The 24,222-nt window shown below is 42.9% G+C and overlaps 1 protein-coding gene across 3 annotated transcripts in view; it reads left to right on the top strand.

Moving 5' to 3' along the window:
* Positions 1 to 24,222, top strand: part of RGL1 (ral guanine nucleotide dissociation stimulator like 1) — a 149,943-nt gene that overhangs the window by 45,937 nt on the left and 79,784 nt on the right. For 2 of the 3 annotated variants that reach the window (XM_014575423.4, XM_089780597.1), the window contains exon 3: positions 9,160 to 9,270. In XM_014575423.4, the coding sequence (XP_014430909.1) occupies positions 9,160 to 9,270 (111 nt within the window). Of the gene's footprint in view, positions 1 to 7,898; positions 8,139 to 9,159; positions 9,271 to 24,222 lie in introns of those variants that run through there. The other variant, XM_006126912.5, reaches the window with a different exon arrangement.

Raw genomic sequence — 24,222 nt, 5'->3', positions numbered from 1 at the left:
GGCTAACCAACCAGTACAGACCATGGCAGATCTTGTTTAACTAAGCATTATTAACCCTTGCTAGAAATAAAAAATATTAGTTGTTATAAACCAAGCTGCAGCTTGTTCAGAATAGTTATTTTTTGTATTGCCTTCAGTTTCTGAGATCTTTATGGAACATCCTTTATATTGATCAGAGCCTGGATCCTCTTAGTATTGTATATACCTTCTGATCTCTGCTTCTCATCTTGGTTGTCAGATACTACAGTGATGAGGGTCTTATAATTTCCTAGATGGGCAGAAGAGAAATCTTCCTTGTAGCACTTTATAGGGGGCTCTGGGCATCTCTCTGTATTGAACCTCAGTGTTCATATACCAGGTAGGTCTTTATGTACCTACATTTCAGCAGACACTGACTGTGTGGTTACTAGAAGGTTAAAGTAAAATGAGTTAATTGCTAGAACAACATTTACAATTGTCTCTATTAAACTCTACTAGTTAGATTTATAGCCTGTACAGTGGCCATGATTAAATGTTTCCTCCCTCATGAAAAATGCTACTGGTTTGAGAGAAATTTCCTGCACTTAATGTGGAGAACACCACAGCAACCCAGCATCTCTCAAAATAGAAGTTTAAAGCAGAGAATTTTCAAGCTGACTAGGAGAGTTGGACACTAAGTTTTTAATTAGGCATCCAGATCCCTTAGTTGGCTTTTACAGTCTATTTAAAGTGTGGTCATTGTTCAATAATATAACTGATGTAATTGTGGTGGATAGAGGGTCTAAGGTGGAGTGGGCAATAATTTTGGAAGGGGGGCCACTTCACAAATTTTGGAAGTGGTTGTGGGCCGACCTGGAAGGGGCGGGGCCTTAGGCGGAAGGGGTGGGGTTGAGAACTACCCTGCTGGGTCCGGTGACCTTATTTTCTGAACCAGCTGCTGCTAGTGAGAACCGTTTAATTTAAATTATGAAATAGATGAAGCGTTTTAACTCTCATGTTAGTTTATCAAACTTAATTTTAAATAAAGTAAAATATCATGTCCAACACAAAAGGTTTCAATATTTTCTTTATTTATGTCAGGGTTGGGTGGGGTCACTGACCCAAAAAGAATCAATTGGGGACCACACAAGTGAGAAGCAACAAAATCCTCCAACACTCACTGATGAGGCCCCAACTGAGACACCTCACTCCTCTGGTGCCCCAGCCTCACAGGGTGAGGGGAAGGGAAGGAGGGAACTGAGGTTCAGGGCTTTCCATAGACCAGATTTACTTTTCTGGGGTTTTAGAGTTAGTGGATTTTATGGATCCCGTTAGGCTCTGGGGTAGGGACAACAATGAGGGGCACAGTGCAAGAGACAGGGCTGCCAGCAAGTAGGATAGGTATGGGGGTGCAGGATTTGGGAGGGAGGGAGGGTGCAGAAGCAGGCTGGGAGTAGCGTGTCTGGCCAGGTGGAGGGAGCAGGAACAAGGGAGGGTGCAGTGTATGGCCAGGAGAGAGGGTGCAAGAACAAGGGAGAGTGTCGGAGCAAGTGAGGGTGCCAGGTCTTGGGGGGAGGGGAGCAAAGTGACTGGATTGGGGTAGGGGAGGTCTGGGCATGAGGGGGAATCCTGCACCCCCAAATCCTGCACCCCCATACCTATCCTACTTGCTGGCTTCTTGCCCCTTTGCAGCAACAGCTACAGTCACACTGCCGCAGCCACGGAGTCCTGAAGGCTGGAGACATCACTGCCGCAGCCACACAGTCCAGGGGCTGGCACCATGGCCACAGGCCACTCCAGAGGCTGTAGGTGCCGCTGCCATGGTCATGCGGCCTAGGGCCAACCCCAGAGGCACCCCAGGCCATCCCAGAGGTGCCCCAGGCTGCCCCAGAGGTGCCACGGCCACGGCCACGCAGTTTGGGACCAGCCCTGGAGGCACCGAAACCATGCATCCCCAGGCCGCCCCAAAAACCAGAGGTACGCTGGCCCCAGAGGCACTGTTACCATGCCCACACACCCTGGGGCCGACCCAGAGATGCGTGACCATGGCCCGGGGCCAGCCCCAGAGGTGCTGCTACTGCGCCCATGTGGCCTGGAGCTGTCCCCGAAGGCACTGTGGCAGCAGCACCTCTAAGCTCCTGGGCCAGGCCCAGACTGTGTGGCTATGGTAGCGGCACCTCCGGGGCTGGCCCAGTTGAGGAGCCTTAGCTCCAGCGCTGCCTCGTCTTCAGAGGCTGCACGGGGGGAGGAGAGGTGGGGCCGAGCTCCTTCCCCCGCAGCACACACTGGTTAGGGGGTGGGGCCTGGACTTGCCTTGCGGGCCGGATCAGAGCCCAAGTGGGGCTGGATTCGGCCTGCTGAGAGGCTTTTGCTCACCCCTGGTCTAAGCCCATTAAGTGTTGAGCTCTCTCAGTTCCATTGACTTCAGGGTATAGGAGGAGTAAGTTCAGCAAAATACTTACGCATAGGCCACCATTAGGTGTGAAACACGTAATTAACTTTATGTATATATTTAAATTCTTTGCTAAATTGGTGCCCCAGGTAGGGACACAGTTAAGTTCAAATGAGTTGGTTATCCCAGGCTCCATGTTACATTTTGATTAGGCTTGGCCATGTTCATTTTAATTTTTTCCTAGCTACTGTACTAGTGTGGGGAAATAACTTTAAACATTTAAAAAGAATGACCTACAATGATTTAAGGAGCTAGGTAAACAAAAGTTTAATTTTAAGTCTCAATTCTGATCATGTAAACATTCAAGATTTCCAGATAAGACTATTGTATTTTTATCTTGTTTTCCATTTCCCCTCTTCTCTATGAAGCAATAACTCTTACTGTGGAATCTAACTTCTTCCTCCAAGCTGATGCTGACACTTCCCCTCAGGATTAGCTGACGGCGGGCACTAGGGACCGAACAAGCTTTGTCCTATTCCCTACTTCCTTTTGGCTGCATACACTTCACCTCCACGACTCACTCAGAAATCTACTGCTTTTAAAATATGTTTAATTATGAGTGAAGTTAGTACTGAGAGATGGAAAATGCTGGAAAGAACTGGATTTCAATCTTTCAGTATTCCCTGCCTCATTGGGAAAAGAATAAGATTGGCATAGAAGGGTATTGGTATGATAGGTACATACTCTTACATGCTTACTTAAATAAGGGCATGTCTGCACTACATTCCTCTTCCGAAAGAGGAATGTAAATGAGCCTGATCGAAAATGCAAATGTAGCGCAGATTTACAAATCTCACGTTCATTTGCATAATTGCATGAGTGCGCTTTTTTGAAAAAGGATTTTTTGAAAAAGAAACCGCAGTCTAGACGGGGTTCTTTCGGGGGGAAAAAACCATTTTTTGAAAGAACCTGTTCTGAAAAAACGAGGTGTAAGGTTTCTTTTTTATTCTGAAAGAACCCCATCTAAACTGTGGTTACTTTTTCAAAAAAACCTTTTTAAAAAAAGCGCACTCACGTGATTATGCACATGAAGCTTGAGATTTGTAAATCTGCGCTACATTTGCATTTTTGATCGGGCTCATTTACATTCCTCTTTCGGAAGAGGAATGTCTCTTAGACATAGCCTAAGTAGCTGTGTCTGATAATAAATCTGACATACTGTACTTAGACTCTGCGAAATCACAGGTTCAAACCTAGGAGAGTCCAGTTAATCCTTCATCCTTGCAAGCTAGATAAATTTAGTTTTATATAGATTATGGTGTGGTGATTTTTTTGAATCAGTCCTTAAAATAGAGCTTCTGTCAACTTTGTATTGATATTAGATCCCACGACGCTCTGCTGCTCTTGACCAAAAATTTCCCTTTCCCACACTGTTGTGAAGTGTTCTGTCTGCATTATATGTGTTGCTGCTGAGGCGGCGGCATTTCTGTGGTGCAATTTGTCTAGTATATAGTTACCGAAGCACTTTGCTGTCCTTTGGGATGAAAGTTGAGGTATAAATGCAAATTGCTGTTATAAAAAGCAAATGCATGCTTGAATATTATCCTCCCTTCTACTCATTGATTTATTTATTTTATGGCTTGTAGGTTTAAAATTTATGTATATCCATGCCACCTTGGCACATTACATCATTAAAAATAACAATTTACAAAATAGTCAATTTTGCAAGCCCTTTAAAGTTTCATTGAACAACTCCTTCTGCACTAATAGAATGTCCATCTTGACTCCTGCTATTAAATAAATCCATGGATCTGTCAAAATGATAACCAAATAAATAATGGCCAGTTGAATCAGTTACAAGGGTGGCTGCCTGTCCCACCTACTAATCTGGATGTGGAAGTGTTAACTGATGTTCCTGCCTTACCGCAACCTCCATTTCTTTCAGATATTGGCAACCAATAGGATTCACAGATATGCGCAGGAGCAGGGATTATACCCTATTTTGAGTGCAGTGTGCTGAGTTTGACTTTCAGAGGTGGGGCAATCACAAATGCCCCGATGGTTGTCACTGGGAATCAATGAATTTGGAGAAAAATATGGTCAGATATGGGGTGTTTTCTTGAAGTTGTATCAACTTATTGCCAGCTTCTTGCTATGGCAACACAATAGATTAGAAGTAATTATCTCTTTGGTGACGGCTAGCTGTGATGCTGGACTATCCTATTTCATTGCAGTGAAAACTGGACAGCTGACCAAAACCTTATCTTTTTTTTTATAATAAATAATTTCCCATAACATAAGAACATAAGAATGGCCGTACTGGGTCAGACCAAAGGTCCATCTAGCCCAGTATCCTGCCTGCCGACAGTGGCCAGTACCAGGTGCCCCAGAGAGGGTGGACCGAAGACAATGATCAAGCGATTTGTCTCCTGCCATCCCTCTCCAGCCTCTGACAAACAGAGGCCAAGGACACCATTTTATCCCTTGGCTAATAGCCTTTTATGGACCTAACCTCCATGAAATTATCTAGCTTCTCTTTAAACTCTATTATAGTCCTAGCCTTCACAGCCTCCTCTGGCAAGGAGTTCCACAGGTTGACTACACGCTGTGTGAAGAAGAACTTTCTTTTATTAGTTTTAAACCTGCTACCCATTAATTTCATTTGGTGTCCTCTAGTTCTTCTATTTAGGGAGCTAATAAATAACTTTTCTTTATCGGCCCTCTCCACACCACTCATGATTTTATATACCTCTATCATATCCCCCCTCAGTCTCCTCTTTTCTAAACTGAAAAGTCCCAGTCGCTTTAACCTCTCCTCATATGGGACCCGTTCCAAACCCCTAATCATTTTAGTTGCCCTTTTCTGAACCCTTTCCAAGGCCAAAATATCTTTTTTGAGGTGAGGAGACCACATCTGTACACAGTATTTAAGATGTGGGTGTACCATAGTTTTATACAGGGGCAGTAAGATATTCTGGGTCTTATTTTCTATCCCTTTCTTAATAATTCCTAGCATTCTATTTGCCTTTTTGACCGCTGCTGCACACTGCGTGGAAGTTTTCAGCGAACTGTCCACGATAACTCCAAGATCTCTTTCCTGATTTGTCGTAGCCAAATTAGCCCCCAAGACTTAGCTTTCTATTCCTGGCAGAAAGAATTCTCTCTTCTTCACTTGATAACCTGTTATATTTTGCTTCTTAATGAGACAGTTTTTAAGAAACAGTTTATAAAATTGCTGACTTAGTTTTGTGTATTCAACACAGATCCAGGTGTTCGCATGTAGAAAAATGTGAATGAGAAAAATTAGGTGCCAGCATTCAGCATGCAGAATTTTAGGTGCAGTTTTACAGGCGAGCTGAGCTGAAAACGGTATAGCACACAGAAGGATATGATCTGATCTAGGACAGAACCTATCATGGATCATTTTGTTATTATTATTATTTGTTATTATACAACCAAAAAATAAACACACATACAGTCTGGAAAATAGTCAGATCAACTCAACCATGGCAATGCACCCCTTTCTTAGTTTCATAGTTTAAAATAATATTTCTTATTTCCTGTTGTTAGCAGCTGCAAATGATAGTCTCCCTAAGTTAGTACTATAGTTGCCCTAACTGGTAATAATATACATACGCAAATCTGCTGGCTCTTAGAGCAGGGGGGTCTCCGCACTTCTATTCGTCCTTGGCTCTGTCACTGTCTCAGTGTTCCTGTATGCTTGAGTTTATTGATCTGAAATACTATTTACTTGTCTCACTGAAATGGTCTGAGGAGAACTTAATTACTGTCAGTAAAGTGCTTGAGACCCTAGATGAGGCACATTCATGTCTTTGCTTAGTATTTGTATAGTGAAAATGTTCAGAGTTGATATCTGATCGAATGTGAAGGGTGAGGTGTCTAAGACCCCCCCCTTATGAAGAAAAGTAAGTAGCGTTTGTACAGCTCCTACCCACAAGGGATTTTCAGTTCACGACTAGCACTCTTAGGCACCATGACAATACAATCATAAATAGGGGTTTCTAATCTATATAGAGAAGGTGGTGAGGGTAGTTAGGGTTTCTGGTAGATTTGAGTCAATGTTGTTTATAAATTGTATCTAGAGAGTAGGATGCAAAAATGTTTTCTTGATTAAGAGTCGGAAGGTGGCTTAAAAAGAGAAGGTGAATTGAAAGAGCTAGAGCTGATTTTGGGGGATGGATGGCTCTTACCTGCAGTGTTGGGTGGCTGGTGTGCATTAGTGTGTCAAACATGGGTCATGGGAGTGGGTGGTTTATGTTGCAAAGGCTGAAGACATATAGTGCATAACAATAAGTTTTGATCTTGTTAGGTCAAGTGTACCTGGTATATCATCCATACTAACTGTAGTTTGAGCTATCTTGAGTCATGCTTTCAAACTTCTGGAAATATTGAATATGTAAACTTAGCTTTGAATGTGCTAATGTTTGGTTATTTGTTTCTGAAACTAGAACACTTGGCTAGTTTCTCCCCTTGTGGCACGACTATATATTCACAACCAGAACTCTTCAGACTACCTGAGCTTTTGATGCTTATAGAAATTGGCCTCCTTTGTTTAAAAAGCAAACCCAATGTTTGTGACTTGCTTGTGACATTTCCATGAACATTACTGATCTTGAAAATGGACTACAAATATTTCTGTATTTGTGAAGAACTAATATGGTGTGATCCTCCAAAAGGACTCCTGGCAATTCTTACCATCTCATAATTAGAAACAATTTAGCCCAAAAGCTCTAAATTTGGCTTAATTTTCTGTCCATAAGGATTCTGCATCTTCTTGGTGTCCAGAGAACTGCACTGTGTATCACATTGTTCTGTGCAAGGCTGTCATCTTATGCTTTTTCTGTAAAGTGCTTTGTACACTCATTGTGTACAACGCAGGTTTCTCATGATTGTTTCTAGAATCATCACTGAAAAACTTTTGAGTTTTCTTATTAGGGAAAAAATAACCTCTCTTGTTTGATGGAAACTCTCCTAGCTCTCATTTTGCTGAAGTAAGAACATGTTACGTGTAAATCTTTTAAGTAAAATTTTCAGAAAGTAATGATCTTCTGTTCTGCCAGCAGATCAGTGCATTATTAAACAAACACATTTTACATGTTTTGATTATAATAGTTTTCAATTCTGAAGGCTTTTAGAATACTGAGGTACCATTTTTGTCTTTCTGAAAGATAAACATACTCCTCATGGTATTGCAGCTTTACATTGTTATTGCCTGGCTGGAGTCACTGTGATTTAATTACTCAAAGAAGTCTATTTAATTACTCAAAGAAGTCTACACAAGTGGATAATAGCAGTTTATTTAACCCTCCCCCTTCTCCACTCCCCTCTCTTTGTCTCTTATAGTTAAGGAAGGGGAGGGGAAATTACTTTGGTACTTAATATCTATGAGGAAACTAAGTTAAACTTCAGAGCCTTAGCACAGTGCTGAAGGGTCTTTAAGCATTGAAAGATTATAGTAACTTTTATATGTAGTGGAGCGTGGGGGGGGGGGTGCTCATAAGCATAAACAGGAAAACCTTACATCACAGTGTATGTGTGGTGGGGGAGGAGTCTCTTTCCTCTCTGTCTCTGCACACCACTCACAGTTCTTTGTGGTTATGAATTGGACTGCAGAACCCAAGCAATAGAGGCAGAGTGGAGTCTACTGAGTTGAGAGAGGATGTGAGAGGATTGTAAAAGCTTTTTTGCATCAGAACAGGATCCATCATGTCTCCGCGATGTCCTGAAGAGGAAACTAAGAATGAAATTGCTTTGGAAAGCTAAAATGGTAACTAGAGCTCCCTTACTTCTTTAAAGACTTCCTAGATGGAGAATCCCTGTTTCAGGGCTGGATTGTACTCTTTCTGCGTGCATCTGGCACACTGATGACATATTTACGTGCAACTTTTTTTGTGTCCGCAATCTCTTGAGACTCACTTTAAAAGTCTCCTTCTCATTGTTCTGTATTATTACCTCGGTGTGCATTACTGCTTTTAAAATGATGCTTATCTGCAAAGTAATTGCCTTTCTGTGTGTCTTTGTGGAGTGGCACAGAAGAGGAAAACATTTGAGAAGGGGAAGTTAGATGAATCCTTAAGGATGAATTGAGAATTTTTTTTCCTGGCTCAGTAATACTGTGTTTGTTCTTGTTTTTATATTATATATTGTTTAAATTAGGAAATTTAAAATGGAGAATTATTTCAGGTTGTGTTTCAATTAAAGTTTTAGTGTGATATTATGGTGCTATTTCTGGTTTCTGATATTTGTAATTTTCAAAGTCTTAGCCCAGTGAACTTTTTGTAGCCTGAAATAAATATTGAAAACCAAACCAAAACAGAGTAGCTTTTAGTCCCTCATGTAAAAAGAAATAGATAAACTGATTTTTAAATATGTTTTAGTTTCTGAGTTTAAATAATCTCAACCTATGTAAAACTTCTGTTTTAAAGCACAGTTCTTTCCATAAAGGAAAACCAAAGAGGTGAATTGCTTTTAAAAATGTTTACTTATCAAAACTGAATCATTTCCTTCAAAAAGACTTTAAATTATGCACAAGTAGCGGAAAAAGAACTAAATGGAAAGTCAGGGTATCCTGGTACCACAGGAAAGGGAAGTTTGCCAAGAATATTTCAGCATTCCCTCAATCGAAAAGTGTCCTGTATTGTTTTGATTTTATATTTACTTTGCACAGCCCATTTTGTGTCCTGAGCTCTGCAATAAGCAGTACAGCACCTGGGACAGATTATGGTTATCAGAGAAGGGGAAAAATGTACCTTTTTTATTCTTTCTCTCCCCACCCCCTTCCATGGCAGAGCTCCATTCAGGACGGGGGAGAAGAAGTAGAGGAAGGAGCTGTTTACCATGTCACCCTCAAAAGAGTGCAGATTCAACAGGCTGCCAATAAAGGAGCAAGATGGCTAGGGGTGAGTAAAACCAGCACAGTGGCATCTTGAATGATTACTTGTAGACTTTGGAGCCCTGGTTCAAAGAGCTGAATTCCACAGAACAGTTATGGTATTAACTTTTAGCAGACACTGGTTTTAGCATTAAAGAATAACTAGATATCTGCGTTGTCTGAAAAAAAGCTCTTGTGTGTTTAACTCTTTCCCTTTTGGATGATATATAAAACTAGGAGTTGATCAGTTGTGGTCATGGATCCCATAGTACTTTTTGCAGGAGTAGGGATTTTACTCCGGAGTCAGAAAATTACTGAGCATTCTGTCATTTCAGTATGAGTTATGTGTGTGCAATACCCCTAGGCTCAGGTCCCTGGACCTGGCCACATTTTAACTACAGTACCTACATTCTGCCTGCTCAAATCCCTTTGAAGTGCATGAAAAAACTCTCATTAATTAACATGGGAGCAGAACCGGGCTATAATTCCCACCGCTTTGTCAGTTGCACAACATTCATCAGCATTGCTGTGTGCTGTTATACAAGTGCTGTGTTTCATCCTAAAGACATGTGCCTTTTCGTGGTAAGTGAAACAAGGCCTGTATAGAAGGCCAAATATTGCAAGGTACTGAGTACCCTCAACTCCCATAAGGTCATCCCCTTCCTTGGTATCAAATGCTATCACTCCATTAAAGCCAATGGAGCTATGCCAGTATGCCACCTGCGGATCTGGCCCATATCTTTATCTATTTGTAGATTTCCTTTGGAATGAAAGACATATTTTAGGTCAGATTTATTTCCTAGTTTGAAAAACATCTTCTCTCAATTCATGAAAAATCCATAATTTAAAGACTCTTAGAGCTACCTTGAGGTTTAAATCAAATAGATTTCTGGTCAAGTTTCATGGCATAAAGCATCCAGTGAGACAGCAGCCCTGAAAACAGTCATGGAAGATAAGCAAACTTTGCCCTCCATTCAGATAGTGTTCAGATTTTCCCCTTTCCATATTTCCAAGAAGTACACAGAGTTCTAAGCAGAACAGATTCTTTCAAATCTGCTTCCTTTGATGAGTGGCAGATTTCCCATTTCTGCCTCCTGTTTATAGCAGGGTTGGGGAAAAATATCTGACTGTAATTTTGAGATCCTGTTAATTGCCCAGATGGTAATTTTGCCAGAGGTCAAAACCGTTTTGAGTGAGAGTGTGTCCCACAGACGGAGTCATCACAATGGAAGCACTTTTCAAATTGGAGTCGCGTCTGTTTAGTAGCATCTGTGTATTGGCAGACCTTTCTCAGACCTGTAATAGGTAGACAAGAGTCCATGTTACAGAGACCACCACCACAATTGGCTGGAATCGGTATGCTATTTTGATTATAGGGAAAGGCAAGGACTAAGTGTTGAAAATGAATTAGCCTTTTACTGTTGGATAGAATTGGTCCCTCCAGGTCAGAGTTGAGGTATATTTGTCTGCAGGGGGTCAGCATGTCAGAAAGTCTGAAGCTGTTCTATTCTTAAGTGGATACATTCGGTCTCCTGAGCTGTCAGGCTGGCCCCTTTCATGAGCAATAATTCCACGCAATTATTTTAAAATAAAAACAAACCGTCCCACAACCTGTTTGTTAACTTGAAGCACTTCAGAACTAAAAATATTTTAAGCCCTTAAGGCTTTATGCACATGGGGCCTGAGCATGCTCTAGTGCAGGGGTGGCCAACCCATTTAACAAAGAGAGCCGAAACAACAGCGGAAAAAATGCGAAGAGCAGCACCAGAATTGTCGAGACAGAGACAAAAAAAAAAAAAAAAAAAAAGGAAAGCCCCTCCCCCCTGAATTGTCAAGCAAAAAAAGGCAACTGCCTTTTTAAGAAACAAGCTTAGGCTTTTTGGCCATATCAGGCGCCCGTCGACGGCTGCCATCTTGGGCACCATTTTGAATCGCCGCCCCGGTGAGCATACGGGGGCTGGGAGGGGGGAACCAGGGGCGGGAGGACTGTTGGGGGAGGGCACACAGGAGCGGCTTCGTGAGCCGCACTTTTGGGGGACAAGAGCCGCATGCGGCTCGCAAGCCGTGGGTTGGCCGCCCCTGCTTTAGTGGTTGATTTTAGTGGAAGCAGGACTGGTCCCCTGGGTCAATAAACAGCCCTTCTGCTAGAGCATTGGTAATTAATGTGCAGACCATCAGCACTTCTGCCTAGAAAAGCAGAACTGTTATTACACGTGTCATCAGTTTTGTTTTGCTTTACTTTGAAATCTGGAGTTGATGTGGTTTTATTACTCTACGTAGTCAACTTTTTCAGTGGTTTGTAATTCATAGCACTCTATAAAATGAATTCCTACCCAAAAGTCATTGGGTTTTCCAGTGCTGGTTCTCTTTCTTTCTAATGATGCTGTAAATCCTGCCTGCATGGGTTGCTGATTTGGGGCCAAATTGAAGACAAAGGGAGAGTATTGCATACATATCGGACAGCAGGATTTGGGCCTTTAGTTTGGTAAATAAAGGCAGGCAAATACAGGAACTCTTTATGATTAGAGGTTCCCTGGACCTACTGATGCAAATCCTGTAAAGGTCTACGCAATCTTTCATCCTTCTAAGACAGAGAAATTGAGTTCCTTGTAATCTATTGCAGTGAGAGAGATGTCTTTCCTTTGTGATTTTAAAAATCGAAGGCCTGTCTACTCTCTGTATGGATATTAAATATCCTGTGGCATTTTTCATCTGAGTAGTGCTTTGACCCAGTGACCCCAAAATAGCTGCTTTTCAGTGGTGCTGTGTGTACAAAGTGTTTTGTAATCCTTTTATAGGAAAGGCACTACCTTAGAAATGTAAACGATTGTTTCCCACGTTGTAGAGAACTCATCAGAATTCATACTGAAAATGTAGGTGAATTAGAAATCTGCTTATTTATTTTAGTTATGTCCAAATTTTACGCTTAACAAAGTACCATTGAGTACTGACAGGCTTGAAATCTTAGACAAATTCATTCCTTCATAAAGAGACAAAAAACAACAGAGTGGGACCATGTATGAATCTAGTCCATTTGCTCTGTTTCAGTCTTTCATGTTTAAACGTCTTAAAAAAAAAAGCCCAAAATATCCCACCCTAAGAGAGTATCCAGTGACACTCTTCCCACTGGACCCATTACAACTGAGCAGTCCACAAAAAGGTCAGAGGGTGTCATTTAAGCATCTTAACGTTTTGCATCCCTACAACTCTAATTTTTGGTGTTTCAAATTTTTGTAATAATAATAAAAGGGCTCGTTGGCTGAGGCTGAGTAAGCAAAGTTCTTCCAAGGGAAAAATCTGTAGAGCAGTAATAAAACAGAAGACTGGTATATAAACATCCAACTAGTCAGCTTTTGTTTTAGCAGAAGACTGTGTGTGTGTAAGAAGCTATCCTTCATCAGAGGAATGGTATGAAAGCTAGCTGTAATTCTGTAAATCTTCATAAGAACATCTGTTTGATCCACTAGATTTAGTTTTAAGTGGTCTTAAAACATATAGCTTTTTATTATTAATTATTTACTGTAGGGCCAAAGGATCAGGATCCTGTTGTGCTACATGCTGTAGAAACATTTGCTCTTCACCCAGAGAGCTTTCTGTCTCTATATAGATGGATACAGAGAAGCAGAGAGGAGGGGAGGGGAGGGGAGGGAAGTACCAGGAAACAATGAGACTGTGTTGGTCTGCAGGATACTTTCTGCGTACCAGCAGCTTAACTATTTTATGGGGAGGTCCTCCTGGGCATAAGAGGCAGTATGAGAAAACATGAAGATGCTTGTTTGAAAATGTAACAAGTGGGTGAGGGAGACCTCTTAGAGGCAGGAGTCAAGCTCTCAATAGTCAGTGACAGATGATGGCTAGGGTGGAAGTGGAGAGAGGAATGCCAGGCAGCAACTGTAAACAACCTGCTCAAGAGCTTGGAGAGGAAAGGGGTGGCAGATGGAGAGGCAGGTGGGGTCATGGGTGGGCAAAGATTAACATATGCTTGTATTGCCAATTGAAAGAGCCATTCAAGCATGAGAGGTTAAGGAGAAAAGTAAAATAGAGGACAAGAGGTGGAGCAGGAGTCAGGACAGGATTTCCAGGGCAAGTGGAAGCCATGCTCCAGCCTCAAAAGATCTGGTTGGGAGAGGGGCAGAACACTTTAGAACAGGAGTGGCTCTCTGGTGCTTTAAGATAGAAACTATCTGAAGCTGATTTCCTTCACCTTACAAATGGTGTCTAAGCTTTGAGAGACAGCCTTCAAAGCATATTGTCTCCATTTTTGATGGGAGATACAGACTAGCATACTGCACCAGTGGTTCTTACAAAGGATCTCAGTTGTGGCTTAAGAAGACAGAGTTCCTGCTAAATATATAGCTCGCCAATGAGATCAATTTCATTGGCTCATTCAGTCTAATTCATTTAGCTTTATGACTTTGTTTATTTCCAAAGTGTGAGGTTTCGGAGATGTGGATATTTCTTTTTGCTTTGTTTTTTTGGCTCTTGTCCTGTGGGGTTCATTCAAGCAGGGTTTTATCATTTGGATCAACCTGTCTGGAGGTCTCTTTGATGTTGTTGGATTGGGTATAGAGTTGAGCCATGCTCCTCTTTTAGATGCTAATATATAAATGAGATAAACATTCAATGGCAGTGGGAGGAAGGTACCTTAATTACAGAGCTGGCCACATCCAGTTTTGTGTTGGCACTGAAGGGCTGTGGAGTATTTTGGTAAATATCTTTTCTAAGAATCTCATATTTTTGTTTCAAAACTGGATTATGAACAATTGCCTCATACAAGAAAGCTGGATATTATGCTGTGCTTGGCTCCTAAATATAACTGCACTCACAGACATTTCTACTGAGGTTATATTGTGTAATTTGCTCAGAAAAATATCATTGGAACGTTAATCTGACTTTCTGAGCAATCCTCCTATTGGGTTCTGGGAAACATGTTATATCTTAGACTGGGTTTTTGTCTTTCCAGCCCCTGCCTGCCAGAGGTGGGTTAAGACTTCAGGGTGCCTTGTGCCACCAAAACTTCAGGAATATCTAGAACTTAAAGACCCTTGGCTTGGCTTGGCATTTCTTCTGTCCCTGGCTTACTGCTACATCTGGGCCATTTCTGATAAAGGCAGCTCAGATTCCTGTGGTGTGTCCCTCCTCTCCCCCGCACAATTGAAGGCAGGAACTGGTGGGAGCAGTTCTAATGATGTATTTGGCAAAAGCATCAGAATAGTTCCTGAGGACCTGGCAGGCATTATCCCAGCACAAATCATGCTTGGTTACCGTCTATACGATAGTGAGAGAGTTTTCACCTTCCACCTTCCTTCCTCTGGAACTCTTTTGTGGATGAGCAGGACCCCATCCTCCTTGTCTGACTCTGTAAGAACATCTCTCACCTGCTGTAGCTTTGCTCCCTGTACACTGGGGAGCACAAAGACTATCGGTACTCTTTCCTGTTTCTTCCCTTCCCATCACCTTCAAGAATGAGCCATCAAAAAGAAGAAAATAAACATCTTGCCACCATCCAGAATGATTTCTTACTGAGCTTTGGTCATTTTCCAATCTTGCAACAGAAGGTCTGGTAGTTATGTTAGAGATCTGACTTGAGGGAACTGCTTGTGACATACTTCTGGGATGTACAAGAACATAACAGCACCTTACACTATAACTGAATGCCATCTTTCTCAGGAAGTCTGTGGTGCTCACCTGCCTACGTGCATCATTCTCAGGGGATCAGAAGTTTTCTCCTACTTGCAGTGTCTGTCTTGGGTGATCTGCAGAAATAATTGCGGTGCTGTTAACTAGCAGGATAAAATTAAATGATATCATTTCTTTCAGGATCGGATAAACAGGAGAAATAATAAATTAGTTTATTGTGAAAGGATATTTCCATTTTCTTTCTGAATGTTATAAAATGTAGGTCACTGTTAGGGTTAAAGGAGTGTTGGCAAGCAGTGTGGTTATGTGTCATTGGAAAGCCTCAGAGAGGCAACATATGAGCTGCATTGAGACATTGTAAAGAGAGGAGTTCTGGAGTAACTATTAGTTTACATTTGTGGATGTTTTCATTTGAGGAACAGGCAGTTGTACACTGGGTATGTTAGTTTTAAATTTAGTCTTTGTAAAGTTGATTAAAAATATGTTCAGACACAACCTAGAAATGCAGACTTTCAACGTGTATTGTTCATTGCTGCTTTAGAAATATACTTGCTAAATAAATACTCTACTACAAAAGTATTCTGACAGTCAGAAATCAAGAGGGAAATACAGCTCCTGAGGGTGCCTCAGTAAGCAAATGTTAGAGCACTACTTGTCATCAGATTAAGAACTATGCTAGAATTTGTAAAATTAATTCTTAAAACATAGTTCTAGTCTCCAAACACCAGAAAATACTTATGAGGTTCTGAACATTAGATCCATCAGGGACTAGAGATGTAATAGTGCAGTCGATTAACTGATTAACCAATATGCAAAAGCTTATAGGTTAATGCTGTAGACTACACACATTTCCTCCCCTTCTCTCCCACCAGTACATTTTTAGTAGGCTGATCAGCAGCCCCGCTCAGTCCTGTCTCACGTCAGGTCCAGGACCTCCCCCTGCTGCAGCTCTGCATTTAAAGTGTATTAGGAACCAGAAAGGCAGGCAGCCTGGCTCAGTTCCGGCTCGCGCTGTATCCTGGAGCTCAGACCCTCCACGCTGGACAGGGGCTGCTGCCACCCCATGTGTGGTGACAGGCAGACGGACTGCGATGGGAGCTATTTTTTAAACTGGCAACTGCCTGGTACCCCATGTTGCTGCCTCTGTTTCAGAGGCAGCAGCACAGAGTAGCAGGGGACATCCTGGGGGTGGGGCCGGAGTGCACTATAGAAGAGTAAGCAGCAAGAATTCATGAGGTTAATCGACTATTCAATTAACCGATATTTAACATCCCTATCGGGGACCAGTTCAGAGCCCATTAAATTCAGAGGCAAAACTGCCATTCGTTCACTGGTGCCGACTGCTGATGGGCGATGGCAAAGGGGGCAATTGCCCTGGGGCCTGGCCATTCAAAGGGGCCTGGGGCTCCCGGCTGCCGCCGCTGTTCCCATGGCAACAGAGGCAGCCAGAGCCCTGGCCCCTTTGAATTGTTGCCAGAGCGCCATGTCAAGTGTGTCACATGGCTTTGAGGGCTGGGGGTGGGAGCCAGCGCCATGGTCCAGGTGGCACTAAGGACTGACTGCAGGGTGACCAGAGCAGCCCCTCTCCATGGCAGGCCCTGCGGCGCTGGAGTAGCCCACTGCTCGCGGCGGGCAGGGAGCTGCTCCAGCCTCAACTGGTTAACCAGTTATCCTTTTACTTCCCTGGTTAGGACCTTGTTATAACTTACGTGTTGATTGCTCCGTGGGCCTGTTTTCCAGAACTGCTGAACACCTGCAGCCTCATTTCAAGTCAGTGCGTGCTGTGAGTACCCAGCTCCACTGACATTAGGTCCTGTATTATTTTCTTTCTGCAAACAGGCTGTGTCTCATACTGTTCTGTGGGGGTTTGTGTGTATCCAGGAATCATGTGGCTTGCTCTTTGCTTTCCTCTATCCAGCTTTATAATAGCCCTTATTAAAAAAAGGCAGCTAGAACTGAGCGTAGCACTCTACATGTGGCCTCATCAGGCCCTTACGCAGTGGAAGAATAATGTCCTTTGACTTGTGTTCAATACCCTTTATTTATACACTGCAGAATTGTGTTTGCTTTTTGTTACTGCTTCTAAGCATTGTGCTGAAAGATTTAATGTTCTGCCCACTCTCACCCCCTCCTATCCATCCTCCGATCTGTGTTCAGTAGAGCATGACCTTTGAGGGTAATACTTTGGACAGATTTCCAAGCTAGCCTCTTACATTTCTCTACATTTAGTTGCATAAGCCATCTGTTGCCCATTCTCCTAACTCATCAGGATGTGGTTGCCCTTTGATTTTGATGACAGCTTTTGAAAGTAAAGTGAAATTGGCAAATTTGGTAGTTCCCACCTGGGTGTGAAAAGGTCTGCTATTTTGCATTGTAGCACTGACCTGTGGTCAGGCATTTGCTCCATCAAATAACTGTGGCTAAGGCCTGACAGATTTTGTTGGTCCCAGTGTGATACTGATGTACAAACTAAGACCTGATTCCTCATTCTGATTCTGTGTGGGCAGAATTTTGCACTAGTACGGTGCTTATTGCTGGCTTGAGGCACAAATGAGTTTATTGCTGCCATTCCAAAACACTCCTTTCTGTGTCTTTACATCTCCTATGAGTTGTAAAATAATGTGAGATAATTATTACCAGTGTTCACTAAGAATAAACTATTTCATTCTTGAATACATAATATATTATTTACTTATTAACTGTGCACATCTATGGAGAACATGACTATCTGAAACATATCTCTAAGCTGGAGATGCATCATGATCTGGGAGTCAGGAGACACAGATTCTGTTTCCAATTGCTACAGACTCAGCGGGTGCCCTTGAACAAGCTATTTGACCTCGCTGTGCTTTCATTTCTTCATATATGATAGGCTTGTCCATGTTTGTAAACTACTTCGAGATCCTTGGATATAATAAAATATTATATTTTATTATCGTGGCATAGTGTACACGCCTCAGAAAAAAAGTCTCATATAGGACATGTGTTACAACAAAGCAGTTCGTGCAAGGGAGCCCTGAGCCTCTGACTGGGAAGGGCTGATTAATCACCTGTGAAGCTGTGCTGCCCCGCAGCTTACAGGGAACAGAGATCCACACTATGAAACTTTAATAATGCAGTGACTACATAGATAAATACACTCAAAAGCTCACCCACAGGGACAGTATTGAATATTAAAACCAGTTTTGTTAAGTGAAAGACTTTTGGCAAAGACACTGGGTGTTGATCCCCCCACTGTTTCTAGAAACAGCCCTTCGACTTCCACGCAGACCCCACCAGAGTAGAGATAATGGCATAGTTTAACATATACAGGATATATGTTATATATACATATACAGTGGGCTGCTGTACCAGCATTTGTGGGTTCGCATGGGACCTGTACCCTCAGCCTCATTGGCTAGAGCCAAGAATGCTACCCACTGAATTATAAAGACACCAATTAGGTGTCGGGCATTTCAAACATGTCATCTGTGTGACAGTGTTGTTACACTCCACTCTTCCATCCATTTTTCCTTTTCACATTCTTCCCACCCTTTGCTCTGGGGAATAATTTAACTTCTAAGGTCCCCCCTCCCCACTTTGTTATATATTACAGACCTTCCTTGGAGGTTCCCTTCTCGTGCCTGTTCTTCTCTCCTCTCCATTAGTTTGAGATACATACCCTGTAACTCTTTCTTCCTTCTTGGATAGTTCCTGGATAGTTCTGTTTGTTCAGGTTTTATTTATCTATAATAAATACTAGAATAACAAACGTTATATATTTCAGTTATATAAAGTAGCATCTTTCATTCAAGGATCTCAAAATTATTTACCAGCATTAATTAAGCTTCGTAATAGGCACGTACCCAAAAGTAGGCATAAGTCAACCCACTTTGTAGAGCCCCTATGTCAACTTTTCAAAGAGCCTCAATGCCCATTACCCCAGCATTAAAGCTTACATAATAACTACTGTCACATACACTAAGTTGGGATTTAGTTGAGATTCTTCCTTCTTTGGGCAGGGGGTGGACTCAATGACCTTCTGAGGTCTCTTCCAGCCCTATGATACTAAGACCAGACTAGCGACGAGGAGTCCTGTGGCACCTTATAGACTAACTGAAGTGTAGGAGCATAAGCTTTCGTGGGCAAAGACCCACTTCGTCAGATGCATGAGTGGGTCTTTGCCCACGAAAGCTTATGCTCCTACACTTCAGTTAGTCTATAAGGTGCCACAGGACTCCTCGTCGCTTTTGCAGATTCAGACTAACACGGCTACCCCTCCGATACTTAAGACCAGACTAGAGTCTCTCAACTAAGCTGCTCCAAAAGGCAACTGTATGTTGTATTCACCTGGGTATAACGTCATTAGAGGAACTGATGAAACTCTTGGGCTGCAGTGTTATCTGAGTGCAGATGAGAATTCTGTGTACATTTCTGAATTAATCCAGATTCCACAGTTTCCTTACTTCCTTGATGTGTATAAAACATGTGTTGAATAATGGCATGCAAGAGAGGCAGTTGGAGGACAGTTTAAGTATCCAGTAAAATACACACCACCAATATTTAATTGTGAAGATACAGCCATTCATTGCTTTGTCTGCTTTCTTTTTACGTTGTACCTCATACTCCTACTCTTTATCTATTTGTCTTTTCGAACTGGAAGCTCTCCAGCACAGAGACAGTGTCTTTTATTTTGATACAGCAGCTAATGTGGGTTCTGTGGGAAACAAATAGTAAGTACTAATAATGCACGCCATTGGGAAATCAAGTTCCTTGCATTTTTAAATCCCAATTCTCTTCTCCCATGGAGTGCTCCACATTGCTGCTGGCTGCATCATCAGCATGCTGGCTGCATTTAGTGTACAAAATGTGAATGAACTCTTGTGCACTTAACGAGACTTTCATTCTTCCCTGTGCGAAAACAATTCTCTGTTTAGAAGTGGGCAAAAAGAGCTAGAGAAGAGAGGAAGACGAGTGTCAACTCCTGTTGTGAAATATTAAAAATGTTTATAACGGGAAGATGTAAGAACGTGGGGGACCACCTTCTTTGTCTCGCATCCTCATGCAAATTGCTTTTCATGTAGCTCTACTTGTTTTACATCCCTGTTCAATGCTATCACGTGATTTAGTTTAAGTGTTGTGAGCTAAAGTAAAATAAGCCACTTTTAAAATAAGTGGCTACACAGCGTTCTGCACTGCCTAAACCAAATTAACCAATTTACATTTAAGTAGTGCAATTTTCTCATGTAGACGAGACCTATGTCTTGAGGAGATGCAGGGGTGGGAAACCTTTATTGGGTCAAGGACTGCTGGCCCATAGAAAAGTTAGTCAGGGGCTGCACACAGATGAGAGGCAAAACCAAAAATCAAGCCCTCACTGATGTGGCCCCTGACTGAGAAAGATACTCCCCATATTGCCCTCACATACCACAGCTTAGGGGGGCCCAGCCTAGTAGATTTTGTGTGCTTCTGTCCTGCAGTGTGGGGGGGAGGGTTGGAGCACCAACCTGGGCTCCCCAATGTTGGGGTGGGCATGAGCCTCAGGGGCTGAATCCAAGCAAGGCAGGGGCCTGAGGTTCCCTACCCCTGGATTAGTGGGTAAGTGATGCAGTCATGGATATGTTATAATTTGCACAGATAAGTGCTCTCTTTGTTAACCTGCCTGTGCAATGTACCACAATCCTTCAACATTTAGAGCAGGGATATTACCTACACATATATGAAGATATATGTGTTATATATCAGGAGTGGGCAATAGTTTTCACAGGGGGGCCACTTAATGAATTTTGGTACATGGTCACAGGCTGGCTCCACCCCTGGGAGGGGCAGGACCTAGGGTGGAAGGGATGGGACTGGTGACTTACCCCGGAGTTGTATGGGGCTGGAGGCTTTCAATTAAAAACACAAGGAAGGGCTCGTAGCTCCCGGCCCCGCCGCTATCACGTTGCCTGGCAGCCACCGGGGGCTGCTGTGGCTATTTAAAGGGGTCGCGGTTCTGGCCTCTGCTGGGGTGGCACTGCGACCAGGAGCTGGGAGCCATTTAAATAGGATCCTGCTGCCTGAGCCACTGCCTAGAAATTCGGTGGCACAAGAAGCAAGATATAAATAGAGAGCAGCCGGATACAGTCTGCGGGCTGGATCAAAGCATTAGGTGGGCCAGATCTGGCCCCTGAGCCACATCTTGTGAGGAAACAATCTTTCGCGTGTGCATAATCAAATCTCGTGTGACTAACAGTAGTTAATTGCATTTTGATCATGTTAATTCTCTTGAGAAGTAAACAGGTATATTTGGACTCTATGTTTAAAGAATTTCTGAAGATGATAATGTTTAGTATTGGGTAATAACATCATCTTATTACTTTCTCTGCTGTGGCCCCACCCTTGAGAAATCACTCATCGTTTCAAAATACAGGGCAGTAAAAGAAAAAGCCGCGGAAATGGACAGATCCTTTATTTATGCTTAGTTATGCAAATTCTTTAATGCTGACCTGTTTTTTTTTATAAAGGCTCATGATAGACCTTGCATTGAGTAATTGATATAAAACATGTCAGACATTTCCTTTTACCTTTTTTCTCAACATAATCGTTTACCTTACCTGTTCAGTTTAATTTAAAATACGTCCTTGCACAACTCTCTTTCAAAACCACCCCAGCTACAGTTTTGTTTTCCTGCTCTCCATTCAGTGAAAATCTATCACACCTGCATGATTGTTTATTTGGGTACAATAGCAGTTTTCCCTGATTTCTTGAGTCATTTTCATTTTATTTTTCATTCTGTGCTGTACAATGCCATGCACTGTTTAAATAAGCTTTGTAATCTGAAAGCAAAGCCACAAATCCAATCAGGGTAAATAAAGAAAGCTATTTAGACTTATGCAATAGGTGTATATGCAGCAGTTCTGCAGTAGAATTCCTACTTGCAGCATCTTAAATCCCTCTCAAGTTCAGCAGCATTGTTTACTGTCTCCCACAGTAGTTCTTTGTTTCTAGCAAGTGATTAGGAAGTGATTATTAGCTTAACAATTACCTTAAATCACATTCCTGGAAAGAAAAATATTGTAACTTTTCTTTTCATGGGGGAATATGTTGCAGTTTTGAGAGCCCAAAAATATAACTACTACTTAATGTAAGGACTTAACGTCCTTACTTCCTTTGACTACATCTGGCTCTTGATGCTGACATTGTATATTCATACAACAAAGTGATTCTTGCCACATTAAAGCTATCTGAATATATTTGCTGTATTGATAATTCCTGTGTCCAAACAGGAGAGTGCAGATCTAGAGGAAACTATCCCTGCAAGCAAATGTTGAGTGTGGTTAAGAGGTTAGAACTCTACTTTGACAAATTAGAGCATGTCTATGCTTGCTATTTAAAGTGGAAAAAGTCTCTCTCTTTTTTTGTGCGGAAACCATGGGAGCATCTACACTTGCCAATGGCCATAGCCTTAGTTTCTGTTTCTGCATGTTACGTTGTACGCAGGCTCCTGCAGTGGAAGCTTTGCGTGAGTAAGTAGAACAGAATCGTTCCCTGGAACCGCTCCACTCTGCACGCACCATGTAATCATTGTAACCTGCCACGTCTGAACAGGTCGAGAAGGTGAGGATTATAGAGAACTTTGGAACACAGAGCATGAGTTTGCTTAAGGCAACTTGGGAAAGGCGTGAGTTCATAGCGTGCAGCCGGACAAGGGGATGGATTTCAGAAAAGCCTGCACTGGGAAATGATGACGCATAAGGCCATGTTGTCCTCTCTTCTGGTAAAATCAGTGGGAGTAGCACAGCCGATCAGTCTCTTGCCAGGTTTTGTAATGAAGGCTCCCCCCAAAACAGAGGGGGTAGGGGACTGCTGATGAGCTAGGGGATTACTTATTTTATTATTTTACAGCACATAGTAGAGTGCTGGGTATTTCGCAATACAGATAAGGCGTTATCCCGGCACTCAAAAAATTCCAGTCTATTTTGAGACAATGGTAGAATGAAGGAATGACAAAACAAACGGGTGGAGATTAGAGAGGGGGAGAAAACAATATAGTAAGATAGTAGTTAGGAAAGGCATGTGCCCAGCATGGCAAAGCTGACTCACTTCTTGTGGCAAGATACAAACGAGTCTTCAGGAGGGATTTGAGTGTGGTCTCAAGGGGTGAACTCCAGAAGGGCAGTTCATCTGAATGGGGTGATACAGGAAAAGAGATAGGGATAGCTGAGGGAGAAGCGGACAAATGGGGCACCGAAGCTGGCATCATTGCTAAACGAGGATAAGAAAAACCAAATGAGATAGAGAAGGGGAAGCTGATGTAAAATTTCAAAGATGGGTTCGGCACAAGCAGATTGACAGACAAAGATCATTTTATCAGCTGCATGCTGCATAGCAGGGAGGGGCAATAATTTTTGACAGGGAGCCACGCTAACATTTGGGTAAGTGGTCAAGGGCCGCACTTTTCTATGGACGAGATGCGGGGTCTGGGATGGAGGTTGGGTGCAGAAGGGGGCTTGGGGTAAGGAATTGAGGTCAGGAGAGGGTATAAGGTCTGAGAGAGCGTTTGGGTGAAGGAGAGGATTGTGCCCTGGGGCAGGAGATTGGGGTGCAAGGCAGTGTTCCCTGTAAGCGGTGCACTTCTGTGGCCACTCAGGAGAGGTTCAGATGCTGCCCAGTTGATTAGCAGAGCGCTCACAGCTAAGTTTTTTGTTTCTACTGATGGTGCACATTTGTACATGCCTCAGTGCACAGAAAAAAATTATTCTGCACACAAATGGAAAAAAATCCACGTGCGGATGGAAAAGATTAGAGGGAACATTGGAGCAAGGTCCAGGAGGGATTATGGGTGCAGGAGAGGATTCTGACCTGGGCAATGAATGTAGGGTGGGATGCAAGGTCTGGAAGGGTGTTGTGACTTGGGACGGGGGGAGGAGAGGTACAGAGTGTTTGAGGGTGTGTGGGTGCAAGAGAGGATTCTGAATTTGGGGAGTGGTATAGAAGGGGCTGGAGGCGTTGAGAGGGAGTTGTGAGTGCAGAAGATTTGGGTTGTAACCTGGGACAGGGAATTGGCGGTGTGGGAGGGGGTAGGGTGCCAGATGCAGGCTCAGTCCAGTAGGCCTCTATCTAAGCTGCTCCCACCCAGCAGTCCAGCAGGAACCTCAGACTGGCTCTCTGCCTGCCACAGCCCCAGGCCACTCAAAGTGTCTGGCTGCTCTCTCCATGTGCCTCTCTGTGCAATGTGCTGGGGATGAGCGGGGAGGACTTTGCATGCTGCACCTGCCCCCAGGCCAATCATGGCAGCTCCCCTCCAGCCAATGGGAGTTGGCCTGAGGGTCCTGTTGGTGAGGGCCGCAGGCCAGATGCAAGGGCTTAGCGGGCGGGA

Source organism: Pelodiscus sinensis, chromosome 9 (genome assembly GCF_052426305.1).
Source record: "Pelodiscus sinensis isolate ZL-2025 chromosome 9, ASM5242630v1, whole genome shotgun sequence".
Lineage (NCBI taxonomy): Eukaryota > Metazoa > Chordata > Testudines > Trionychidae > Pelodiscus > Pelodiscus sinensis.
This window is presented reverse-complemented; position numbering and strand designations above follow the sequence as displayed.